At 43.5% G+C, this 12232-nt stretch overlaps 1 protein-coding gene across 1 annotated transcript in view; it reads left to right on the forward strand.

Annotated features, from left to right (window-relative positions):
- PSMB2 (proteasome 20S subunit beta 2) overlaps positions 1-4534 on the forward strand; it is a 38073-nt gene extending 33539 nt beyond the window's left edge. The window contains exons 5-6 of the mRNA NM_001257425.1: positions 2508-2557; positions 4414-4534. Coding sequence (NP_001244354.1) covers positions 2508-2557; positions 4414-4521 — 158 coding nt within the window. The 3' untranslated portion in view covers positions 4522-4534. The remainder of the gene's footprint in view (positions 1-2507; positions 2558-4413) is intronic.
- The last annotated feature ends 7698 nt before the right edge of the window (positions 4535-12232 follow it).

Raw genomic sequence — 12232 nt, forward strand, 5'->3', positions numbered from 1 at the left:
TATTGTGAATAGTGTTGCAGTAAACACTGGGGTGCAGTATTTCCCCAGTGATATAGTGATTTCATCCAATATAATGGTTTTCTTTCTTTTGGATAAATTCCCAGTTGTGGGATTGCCAGATCATATGGTAGTTCTATTTGTAGTTTTTTGAGGGACCAACATACTATTCTTCCTAGTGGCTATACTAGTTTGCATTCCCACCAACAGTGTGTAAAGAATTTCCTTTTCTCTACATTCTTGCCAGCATTTGTTATTTTTTGTCTTTTTGATAATAGCTATTCCTAACTGGGATGAGATGTTACCTCATTGTAGTTGTGATTTACATTTCTGTGATGATTAGTGATGTTGAGCATTTTTTTCCCATATATTTGTAGGCCATTTGTATGTCTTGTGAAATGTCTTTTGAGATCATATGCCCATTTTTTAATTGAATTTTTGTTCTCTACTGAGCTATTTCAGTTCCTTATATTTTCTGGATGTTAACTCCCTGTTGGATGAGTAGTTTGCATGTATTTTCTCCCATTCTGTAGTTGCCTTTTCGCTCAATTGTTTCCTTTGCTATGCAGAAGCATTTTTTAGTTTGATATAATCCCATTTGTTTATTTTTGCTTTTATTGCCTGTGTTCATGAGATTATTCATAAAATCTTTTTCCAGATCAATGTCCTGAGGCTTTTCCCCTGTGTTTTCTTCTAGTTTTGGGTCTTAAATTGAGGTCTTTGATCCATTTTGAGTTGAATTTTGTATAGGGTAAGAGGTGAGGGTCTGGTTTTATTCTTCTGTGTATGGATATCCAGTTTTTCTAGCACCGTTTATTGAAGAAACTGTCCTTTCCCCAATGAGTGTTCTTGGTACCTTCATCAAAAGTCAAATGTAGATATGTGGCTTAATTTCTTAATTTCTCTATTCTGTTTAATTGGTCTGTGTGTCTATTTTTATGCCAGTAGCATGCTGTTTTGGTTACTACAACTTTGTGGTATATTTTGAAGTGTGGTAGTGGTATCAACTACTAGATTTGTTCTTTTTGCTCAGGATTGCTTTAGCTATTCAGAGTCTTTTGTGGTTCCATACAAATCTTAGGATTTTTTTCCCTAATTCTGTGAGGCATGTCATTGGTGTTTTGATAGGGATTGCATTGAATATATAAATTTCTTTGGGTAGTGTTGTCATCTTAATAATATTAATTCTTCTGATCCATGAGCATGAGGTATATTTCCATTTCATTTGTATCCTCTTAAACTTACTTCATCAGTGTTTTATAGTTTTCGTTATAGAGGTCTTTTACCTCCTTGGTTAAATTTCTTCCTAGGTATTTTAGTTTCTTTGATTTTTGTATCTATTGTAAACGGGATTGCCTTCTTGATTTCTTTTTCAGCTAGTTTGTGTATAGAAACACTGGTTTTTGTATATTAATTTTGTATCCTGCAACTTTATGGAATTCATTTATCAGATGTAAGAGTTTTCTGGTAGGGTCTTTAGGTTTTTCTGTATAGAAGATCATGTCACCTGCAAATGGGGACATTTGACTTCCTGCTTTCCAATTTGGGTACTCTTTATTTCCTCCTCTTGCCTAAGTGCTCTGGTTAGGACTTCCCAGACACAGGGATGTTTTTGTGCTGAGTTCCATCTTCTGACCCCAATCCTAACCTCAACTTTAGCCTCTGTGGGCAATGGGTACTTTGGAATTCTTAGCTTTTACAGACTATAGATGAAGCACAGATAACCACTTCTCTCCTTACATTCCATTCTTCACTGTCAGTATCATAAGAATCTGGCATGTTCATTCTTCTTTGGTGCTGCCCTCTCGCTCAACCTTAGCCACACTAGAGCTCCAGGCCACATCCTGAAAAGAATTAGCCTGGCCTCCCAGTGACTTTCTTGATTTGGCATCTGTCAGTAATTCAGCTGATTTGCCCACCAAAATAACCACTAGCCACCCCTGAAGCCCGAGTGCATAACATGTCATCCCAGTTTGCCATGCCCACAGACAGTTCCTTTGGCTCCTGTTTTGGCAAAGTCTTAGCCCCATCCTATGAATTCTCTTCCCATTGTTAAACAGAGACCCAGCTGGGAAAACAAGGCTGAAATTCTGACCCTGTCCTCTCTTTCCCTGATTTGCAGCTGACTAGGGCAGATGGAATTGATTTAAACCCTGGACTATGGGGGGGTGAAAAGGGTGGGTTATGATAAAGAGAGACAGGCTGCTGGACTTCTTCAGAGGCGGGCCCTGGCCAGGGGAGGCAGAATTCCTTCATGCTTACCCTCAGTGTAGCAAATCAATTTGCAGTGGCTTGTAGCTGCTGGAGCACTGGGTCTGGGGCACCCCCAGCTGCATGTGGAGTAAGTTGGTTGCAGACTAGAAGGCAAAGCATTTTTCGCCTTTGCCGTTTGTGTGGCACTCAGGCCTGAAGAAGTCAGCTTTGATTAAGATTTGAAACTTCATCAAAAGCTGCTGAGAGTTGGATTTAATGACAGCACCGGAATGCTTGGTCTCTGTGTTCTCTTCCAGCTATCTCACGTGAGAGGGCAGTGGAGCTTCTTAGGAAATGTCTGGAGGAGGTGAGTAGTTCCCATGGGATCCTGAAAGGAATGTTTGTGTCTGTTTGCCAGTGTTGTTCCTGTTCCTCGGTTATATTTTTTCTGATTTTTGCCAGAAGGTGTAATACATACCCACTAACCAGATGTGAAGTTGCTACCAGGGATAGAGTTTGGTGTGGGTAGCAAGCTCATTTTTCTCTCACAGATTACCTCCTCAATGTCAGCTTTATAATTTAATTCTTTCTGGTTTATCCAAACCAGTGGTTCTCAAATTGTAGTGTGTATAAGTGTCACCTGGGAAACTTTTTAAAACAGATTGCCATCTCTGCCCAACCCTCAATTCTGATTCCACTGTTCTGAGGTACAAACTGGGAAGCTCTGCTTTAACTGGCAATTGTAGGTGATTTTGCTGCAGGTGGTAGCAAAGTACAGGTTTGCATCAAGTACTGAGGCTGTACTTGAAGAACTTCTGCCCTAAACTTTTTTTTAATTTGAGACAGAGTTTCGCTCTTGTTGCCCAGGCTGGAGTGCAGTGGCACGATTTCAGCTTACTGCAACCTCCGCCTCTGGGTTCAAGGAATTCTCTTGCCTTAGCCTTCTGAGTAGCAGGGATTACAGGTGCCCACCACCCTACCCGGCTAATTTTTTGTATTTTTAGTAGCGACAGAGTTTCACCACGTTGGCCACTCCTGACCTCAGGTGATCCGCCTGCCTCAGCCTCCCAAAACGCTGGAATTACAGGCGTGAGCCGCCACCACGCCCGGCCCTGCCCTAGACTTTATACCTGCTGTGTTCTTGTGCCACCTGGAATTGCCGTACTGCCTGCTTCCTTAATAGTGCATGAGTCTTTGTAATCTGGAGAGAAAGCCTTCCCTAAGAATTCAGGAAGGCCATAGAAAGCAACTAGGAAGCTTTGGGCAGAAGGCGAGAGTAGACTTTGGTTTGTGAGGCCAAGATTACAGAACACACCCTTTCTAATATTTCTCCTTAGAGTCTAAGGCTTTGGGTATGGATGGAGGATGGGGAGGTCAAAAGCCAGCCACATTAGTTTTTTCATTCTTTTACTGTTCCTGTGGCTTAAGGATGAACTTGAACTCATGGTTTAGTAAGAGAGTAGAAAATTAAGAGCAGAAGCATTGGGAGTAATGTCAGTTTGCCTCTTACACAAGCCTTTTGGTTTCAGTCTACAGTGCCTACCCCATTCCCCCCTCCCTTTTTTTTTTTTTTAAATGGGGTCTTGCTTTGTCACCAAGGCTGGAGTGGAGTGCAGTGGCACCATCATAGCTCGCTGCAGCCTGGACTTCTGGAACTCAAGCGATCCTCCCAAGTAGCTGAGACTACAGACAGGCACCACCATACCCACCTCATTATTTTGTTTTTAAGAGATGGGGTCTTGCTATGTTGCCTAGGCTGGTCTTGAACTCCTGGGCTCAAGATATTCTCCCACCTCAACCTCCCAATTACAGGCCTGAGCCACTGCTCCTGGCCTCTGCTTTGTTCTGAGGGCAATCACGTTTGGTTAGCTTATTATCTTGAGACATTTTAAGAGAGACGTCTGTGTTTACCAGACTGATGGGTAACAGACTATGGGGAACAGAACACTGGATTGTCTCATTCTTTCATCAGCTGACTGACCAGAGACAGGCTTTTAGCGGCATCTCCCATTTCAGCCTCCCTGCCTCTCAGTGATCCTCCAGCTGCCGTTTGGTACCCTCTACCACTAGAGTACTCGTGCCCTACTGCCAGCTGCCTCCAATAGAATTTCAGTTCTACAAAAGCAGGGAATTTTGTTTGCTTGTATCCCCAGTGTCTAGAACAGAGCCTGGCACATAGTTAGTAATTATTTGTTGACTGATTTCCTCCATGTCTCTCTGCAGCTCCAGAAACGCTTCATCCTGAATCTGCCAACCTTCAGTGTTCGAATCATTGACAAAAATGGCATCCATGACCTGGACAACATTTCCTTCCCCAAACAGGGCTCCTAACATCATGCTCTCCCTCCCATTTGCCAACTTTTTTTGATGGGCTCCTTTATTTTTTTCTACTCTTTTCAGGTGCACTCTTGATAAATGGTTAATTCAGAATAAAGATGACTATGGATATAATTGAGCCCTCTGGTCCGGGTCTCAGTTTACCTAATATTACCTCAGAAAAGATATGGAGGGAAACTGATCTTTTTGCCAGGTCTGACTTTTCTTCCTGCTCCGCCCTCCGTTAACACCCAGCACCCTTTAGCAGCTGATGGCCGCACGTTCTACTCCACTCTTGGTTCCTTTCCACCTAGCTCTTTCATATATTTTACTTGCTAATATCTCCATTCTCTCTAAAGTAGTGGTTATGTTTGCCCTTAAACTTAAATTTTTTTAAATTAATTAATCTGAATGAATAATATATGCACTTAATAAAACATGCAAACAGTACAAAAACATGTAGTGAAAAATATTTCTTCCATAGCTGGGTGTGGTGGCTCATGCCTATAATCCCAGCACTTTGGGAGGCCGAGGCGGGCGGATCACGAGGTCAAGAGAACAAGACCATCCTGACCAACATGGTAAAACCCTGTCTCTACTAAAAATACAAAAATTAGCCAGGTGTGGTGGCACACACCCCTAGTCCCAGCTACTGGGGAGGCTGAGGCAGGAGAATCGCTTGAACTCGGGAGGCAGAGGTTGTAGTAAGCCTAGATTGTGCCACTGTACTCCAGCCTGGCAACAGAACGAGACTCCGTCTCAAAAAAAAAAAAAAAAAAAAGAAAAATGTTTCTCCCATCCCTATAATCCAATCACCTGCTTCCGGCTTCCCTTCCGGGAGGAAACTTCAGCTACTAATTTCTTATGTTTTTTAAGAGGTACTCTTTTACTGTGTAATGTGTACATACATACAGACACATGCCCCCTTTAAATTTTTTAGATTTATTTATTTATTTAGAGACAGGGTCTTACTCTAGCCCAGGCTGGAGTGCTGTGGCGTAATCTTGGCTCACTATAACCTCCGCCTCCTGGGGCCAAGTGATCCTCCCATCTCAGCCTCCTGAGTAGCTGGGATCACAGGCGTACACCACCAATGCCCAGCTAGTTTTTATGTTTTTCATGGAGACAGGGTCTCACCATGTCATTCAGGTTGGTCTTGAACTCCTGGGCTCAAGCAGTCTGCCTGCCTTGGCTTCCCAGTGCTGGGATTACAGGCGTGGCCACTGTGCCCGGCTAAAAAGTATTTTTAATGTTCTACATATTCCTTATTTCACTTAACACTATATTAGAAATTGTTTTATATCAATACACATACATATGCTTTTTCTTGTTGAGAGTTGCATAATTTTCCATTAGATTGATGTATCATGGGCAGTTAACCAGATACCTGTTTTTCTCTTAGCCTACCTTTAGGGAACAATGTAGATGTTTTGTGGTTAAAGTCACTAAAACAGTGGTTCTTAACCAGATGTGTGTTTCAGAATGTTCACCTCACATTTCCAGTTGCTACTGATGCTGCCGGTCTAGGAACCACATGCCTAAACCATTTGGTCTCAGACTAGGATAAACCCTACTTTATCCAATTCTGTGCTCCTCTTAATACCATATACAGATAGGTTTTTGGTTTGTATGTGATGAAATGTGTCATCTAAGATACTACCTACTGATCCTAATGTTCATGTTAAAGTATTGGGTTAACATTAGATTTGGGTGTCTTATACACTGTTTAATACACCAATGGTAAATGCCTTATACCATAAGAAGAAAGCTAATTGTTGAGTAAATGGGAGAAAAGAGATGATTCACATCACTACAGTTGATTCAACCTCCAACACCACCATGAATATGCATAGGTTTGAGCTTTTAGCTAGATTCCTAGGTGTAAGGCATCTATTTTAAAAGTGCCACAGGTGGCCGGGCACGGTGTCTCAAGCCTGTAATCCCAGCACTTTGGGAGGCCGAGGCGGGCGGATCACAAGGTCAGGAGATCGAGACTATCCTGGCTAACATGGTGAAACCCCCGTCTCTACTAAAAAAAATACAAAAAACTAGCCAGGCGAGGTGGCGGGTGCCTGTAGTCCCAGCTGCTCAGGAGGCTGAGGCAGGAGAATGGCGTGAACCTGGGAGGCGGAGCTTGCAGTGAGTGGAGATCACGCCACTGCACTCCAGCCTGGGCGACAGAGCGAGACTCCGTCTCAAAAAAAAAAAATAGCGCCACAGGTGATTCTGATGCCCTACCCAGTGGAGTTCTGCTACTAAAGCCCAGGCTCTCCTGCTACATGATTTTCCCATCTGTACAATGATTGAAATAGCACCTATTCCATGTGGTAGATAGGAGAATTCCATGAGGTAATATAGGTAAACATTTAGTTCAGGGCCTGGCATGTGGTAAGTGCTCAGTAAGTGTATAATGATTGGTAAACTTGTTTTTCTGCATTCAGGCCTCACCAGGGATGACATACGGTTCTCTGCCTTTGAATATAAGTGTCCCCAGGGCAATCTCAGGCCAGCCTGCAAACCCATCCTGACTCTCAGTGTTGTTTTGCCAACCCGGATCTCTTTCCTGAGCTCCAAATCAACTCATTCCTAGATAGCTCACCCTCTAGATTTAGGGACATCGAACTCAGTATGTCTAAAACCGAGCCTTACCATCTGCCCCTCTCCAAACCTCCTCTATGACATTCCATCTTAGAGAATTAGAGCCACCTGGTTTCCCAAGTGCCCAAGTCAGAAACCCAGGCATCATTTATTTTAATAAGTGTTTTATTTTGGAATAAATTTAGTTTTACAGAAAAATTGCAAAGATAATACAGGGTCCTTATACCCGTTATTCAGTTTCTATAATGTTAACAACTTCTGTATACCATGGTATATTTGTCAAAACTGAGAAACCAACATTGTTTGGTGTATTAGTATTACTAAGCTCCAGGCTTTATTCAGATTTTACCAGTTTTTCCACTAATTTTCTTTTGTTCTAGGATATAATCCAAGATGCAACATTGCATTTAGCTGGGCATCATTTTTTTGTTTGTTTGTTTTTTTTGAGACGGAGTCTCGCTCTGTCGCCCAGGCGGGAGTGCAGTGGCCGGATCTCAGCTCACTGCAAGCTCCGCCTCCCGGGTTTACGCCATTCTCCTGCCTCAGCCTCCCGAGTAGCTGGGACTACAGGCGCCCGCCACCTCGCCCGGCTAGTTTTTTGTATTTTTAGTAGAGACGGGGTTTCACCGTGTTAGCCAGGATGGTCTCGATCTCCTGACCTCGTGATCCGCCCGTCTCGGCCTCCCAAAGTGCTGGGATTACAGGCTTGAGCCACCGCGCCCGGCTTGGGCATCATTTTTATGCCATTCTTTATCTGCTGTCTCTACATGGCCACCAAGTTCTGGCATTTCTACATCCTAAATCTTTTAATTTTATTACAATTTTTTATTGTTGTTTTTCAGAGACAGAGTCTTGCTCCATCACCCAGGCTGGAGTGCAGTAACACGATCATAGCTTACTGCAGCCTTGAACTCCTGGACTCAAGTGAACCTCTTAACCCCAACCTCCCAACTAGCTGGGACTAGAGGTGTGCACCACCACACCCAGCTAATTTTGTAAAAATTTTTTGTAGAGACAGGGTCTCACTATGTTGCCTAGGCTGGTCTTGAACTCTTGGCCTCAAGTGATCCTCCCACCTTGGTCTGCCAAAGCACTGGGATTACAGGTGTGAGCCACTGCACCCAGCCTAAATCTTTATAAATCTCCATCCCCATTACTCTGGTTCACCCCGTATCGTTTCTTAGACTATTTAACAGCCTCCTAACTTTACTTTTAATCTCTTCCCTCTCCAGGTCTCTCTCCATACTTTAAAAAACTAGTTTCACCATCCATTCCCATTCCTCTCTACCCTTAAAACTTTCTGGTGGTTTTCCATGACTTAAGAGACTAAAGCCCAATTATTTGGTTTGACATGCTAGGCATTCCATAATCCTCTCCTAATGTAACTCCCCACTTTCCTTTCCCTCTTTTACACCTCATAAAGCCTGTGTTCCAACTAAATTTACATGGCCTTGGTCATTCACTCATGACTTCACACCTATATATACCTACTACAAGAAGGGTAAGCACTGCTTTGTGGAATTTTTCTTACAGAGGAGGGTGTGTGTGTGTAGTCATGACATAGTGTGGTCTGGTAACTTCTGTTTTCTTCCGCTGGATTTTAGTTTTTAAAATGCCAGCTGTGTCCTAAATCAATTTGTCCTAAATCAATTTCCTGAAGTTTAAAAAACACTGGGAATATACCCATTCTTTAACACTTCTGGCCAAACACTGTTCAGAATGGAGTTCTGATTAGCTCCCATCTGCTTTCAGGTGATTAATACACAGAAAAACAAATTATTCCTTCCCAGGCTTGGGGTGGGAGGGGGGATAGGTTGGAGAAGAGAGCAGCTGTTTTGCCTCAGGGTAGGGAAGCTCAGCCCTACTAGAGAGGGGATGGGAAGGCAGGAACCTTTGAGAGATGGAAGAGGCCACTGAAATGGCCCAAGAGCTTGGTGTTGGTAGCTGAGCAGCCACGCTAGGTCTGCCCTGCCTGGAGCCCAGAGTCCTTTCATTTCTGTTCCTCTCGGCCTTTTGACAAAAGCAGCAGCAGTGCCCGAGCAAGAGAAAGACGCGCATTCTTGGGTTCTCTCTAAATGTCTACTGCTTGCTTACTCCAGTGTGTGAATTATGAGTTAGTGTGTTTGGGATAAATGTCTACTGCTTGCTTACTCCAGTGTGTGAATTATGAGTTAGTGTGTTTGGGATAAATGTCTACTGCTTGCTTACTCCAGTGTGTGAATTATGAGTTAGTGTGTTTGGGAGGAGAAACCTGCAGCTTGCCTTCACTTACCTTCCTTCATGGGATGGAATGTTTTCAAAGACTGAACTTTTCATATTTATTCTGGAATACTATGATCCTTTAAGAGAAAGTAGGAAAGTCTTTAAACTCCAAATTGGAATGCTTACCCAGTCTAAACACTCTCCATTTAATTCACAACTACTTGTTTGCAAAAGAAAGAAGACATGTAAACAATCTGTATCTTTATTTTTTATTTTTTAATTTAATTTTATTATTATTATTATTATTTTTTTTTTTTTTTTTTGAGACAGAATCTCGCTTTGTCACCCAGGCTGGAGTGCAGTGGCACGATCTTGGCTCACTGTAGACTCTGCTTCCTGGGTTCAAGAAATTCTCCTGCCTCAGCCTCCCGAGTAGCTGGGATTACAGGCGTGCGACACCACACCCAGCTAATTTTTGTATTTTTGTAGAGACAGGGTTTCACCATGTTGGCCAGGATGGTCTTGGAACTCCTGACCTCAAATGATCTGTCTGCCTCAGCCTCCCAAAGTGCTGAGATCACAGGTGTGAGCCACTGCACTGAGACCCTGTGTAAACTTTAATCGTCATCTACTTTTCCTTAGGGCTAAAGCCAGTTAGAAGCTAAAACGTGGTTTATTTTGCCGTGGGGAAAAGAAAAACAACTTAATGGGAAGAATCAAATGCTGAGACCTCATTAGAAGCTGCTTAGGCCACTTAGTGTCCATACTGTACTGCTTCCTCTGCACTGTTAACTGTCCTGACCATATGCTGGCTTAGCAGAGCCTGGGGGCACAAGGGCCTGGGAGGACCTGCTTCCCCTTGCCTGTGAACCCTTCTGTAGATGGCCATGTGATGCAGTGGAAATGAAGGGAGGGTCGGATCACACACATGCGTGATCGCTTGCTTAGCGACTTTGGGCGAGTTGCTTTGATCTACAACTTGCTTGTTTCTAAAATAGGACTTATTGAGGACTACATGGACCTTTCCTTAGGGAAAGTTGTCCAGCCCATGAAAAGTTTTTGATAAACTAATTTCTTCTGGGTATTTATAACCTTTTATTGATGTGTTACTATATTCCAGGCATTATATAGAAGTGCTGTATATCTTATTTAATCCCCTCAACTTCCCATAGTCTAAGATGATTTTAGAGGCAGGATGTCTCTTGCCAGGCCCTAGGCTTCAGTTAAAGCAGAGCATACTTCAGCCTTCCCCCACATTCCTTTCTCTTCCTTTCTGCAGAAAGGAATGCATAACCCAGATAGGGATACCCGGGAAAGGCGCTGAGCCTCTTTGTTAAAATGAGGAAAAGCAAATATTAGGTGTTAAAGTCATGCCAGCCCCAAATGGAGACTTTCTTCTTGATGTATCCAGAAGGACTGATTGAAAGGGACTGGAGAAAGGCAGAACTTCCTCCCGCATGATTCAGAATTCTTCAGTGCCACATCTGGATACTGCCTTGAGGTATCAGCACCACCTAACATCCTGCTGGGGGGGTACATACCAGGGGACCCGAAGCTCAGGGTGGCACACCCAGTGAGTGGCAGGGCCAGGGTTAAAACGTGTCAAGGGTCTCCATGCATTTAGCATGAGGGACAGGCCCCCAGAGGAGGCCCCACTGTGTCCAGCTTTCACTGGACACGTACGGGTGCGTTGAGGCACTGCAGCTTCTTGGGAAAAGAAGTCACATCTTTGGACCCTTATCCTGAGAGATGATGCCTAGACCCTATGTTTCTAGCACAATCTTCACTCACAAAGCACCCCAACATCTCCCTGACAGCACACTTGAAAAGACAAGGGGACAGCAATCCAGGCAAACAATGTGAATGCAATGGCCCTGGGGCATAAAACAAAGTGGTAGTTTGAGGAACAGAGAGGAAACCAATGTGGCTGGAGCAAAGTGAGTGATGAAGAGAGTAGTTTAAGATGAGGCTGGAGAACGAGGCAAAGTCAGATCATTGCTGGACTTGACTTTGAAGGTGTACCAGAGAAAATAGACCGATTGGGAGACTTGTGTAGTAGTCCAGAGAACTAGGGTGTTGGCAGAGAAGAAAGATGATGGACTCAGAATCCATAGGTCTTTCTGAAGGATTGAGTATAGAGAAAGAACCAAATAGGACTCCCCAGTTTCTGGCTTGAGCAGCTGGGTAGAAGGTGGTACCATCTACTGTGATGGGATGTTCTGGAAGAGGTCACGATTTGAGTACTTGAGTCATGTGCTCCATTTTGGACATGAGTTTGAGATGCCTATTAGCCAAACTGGCAGACATGAGGCAGACAGTTGTACCTCTAAGTCTGGAGTTCAGGCAGCAGCCTGGGCTGAAGATAAACATTCAGGAATTGGCAGTATTTAGATATTGAAAGACATGGGATTGAATGAGACCAATCTAAGGAGACAGTATAGATAGAGAGGGACCTGAGGAAAGCCAACATTTAGAGGTCAAATAGAGAAGTAGTCAGCTAAGAAGACAGAATTGGGACCAGTGAGGTCACAGGAAACCAGAAGTTAGGAGCCACAGAGGAAACAGAGTTGCAGAAAAGAGCAAGTGGTCAGCCGTATCCACTGACTGCTGCTGTTAAATCCAGAAAAAAAGGCCTTGAGATTTGACGTTGTGATGACCATGCTGAGTGGACGTCAGCAGAATGGTCGGGAAAACAGATTGAAGAGGAAATTAGAGGTGAAGAAATGGAGGTAGAGGTGTAGCAATCTTTCAAGAACTTTAACTGCAAAGGAAATAGAGAAATGGAGAAAGGATTTATGTTTTGTAAGGTAAGAGATCCTAGAACATTTGTACTCTGGGGGGTGATCCAGTAATGATCCTGTAGAGAGGGAGACACTGACGATACAGGACACAAAAGATGATTGAAGAGTGAAATCCTCAAAACGAG

The sequence above is a fragment of the Macaca mulatta genome, chromosome 1, assembly GCF_049350105.2.
Source record: "Macaca mulatta isolate MMU2019108-1 chromosome 1, T2T-MMU8v2.0, whole genome shotgun sequence".
Classification (NCBI taxonomy): domain Eukaryota; kingdom Metazoa; phylum Chordata; class Mammalia; order Primates; family Cercopithecidae; genus Macaca; species Macaca mulatta.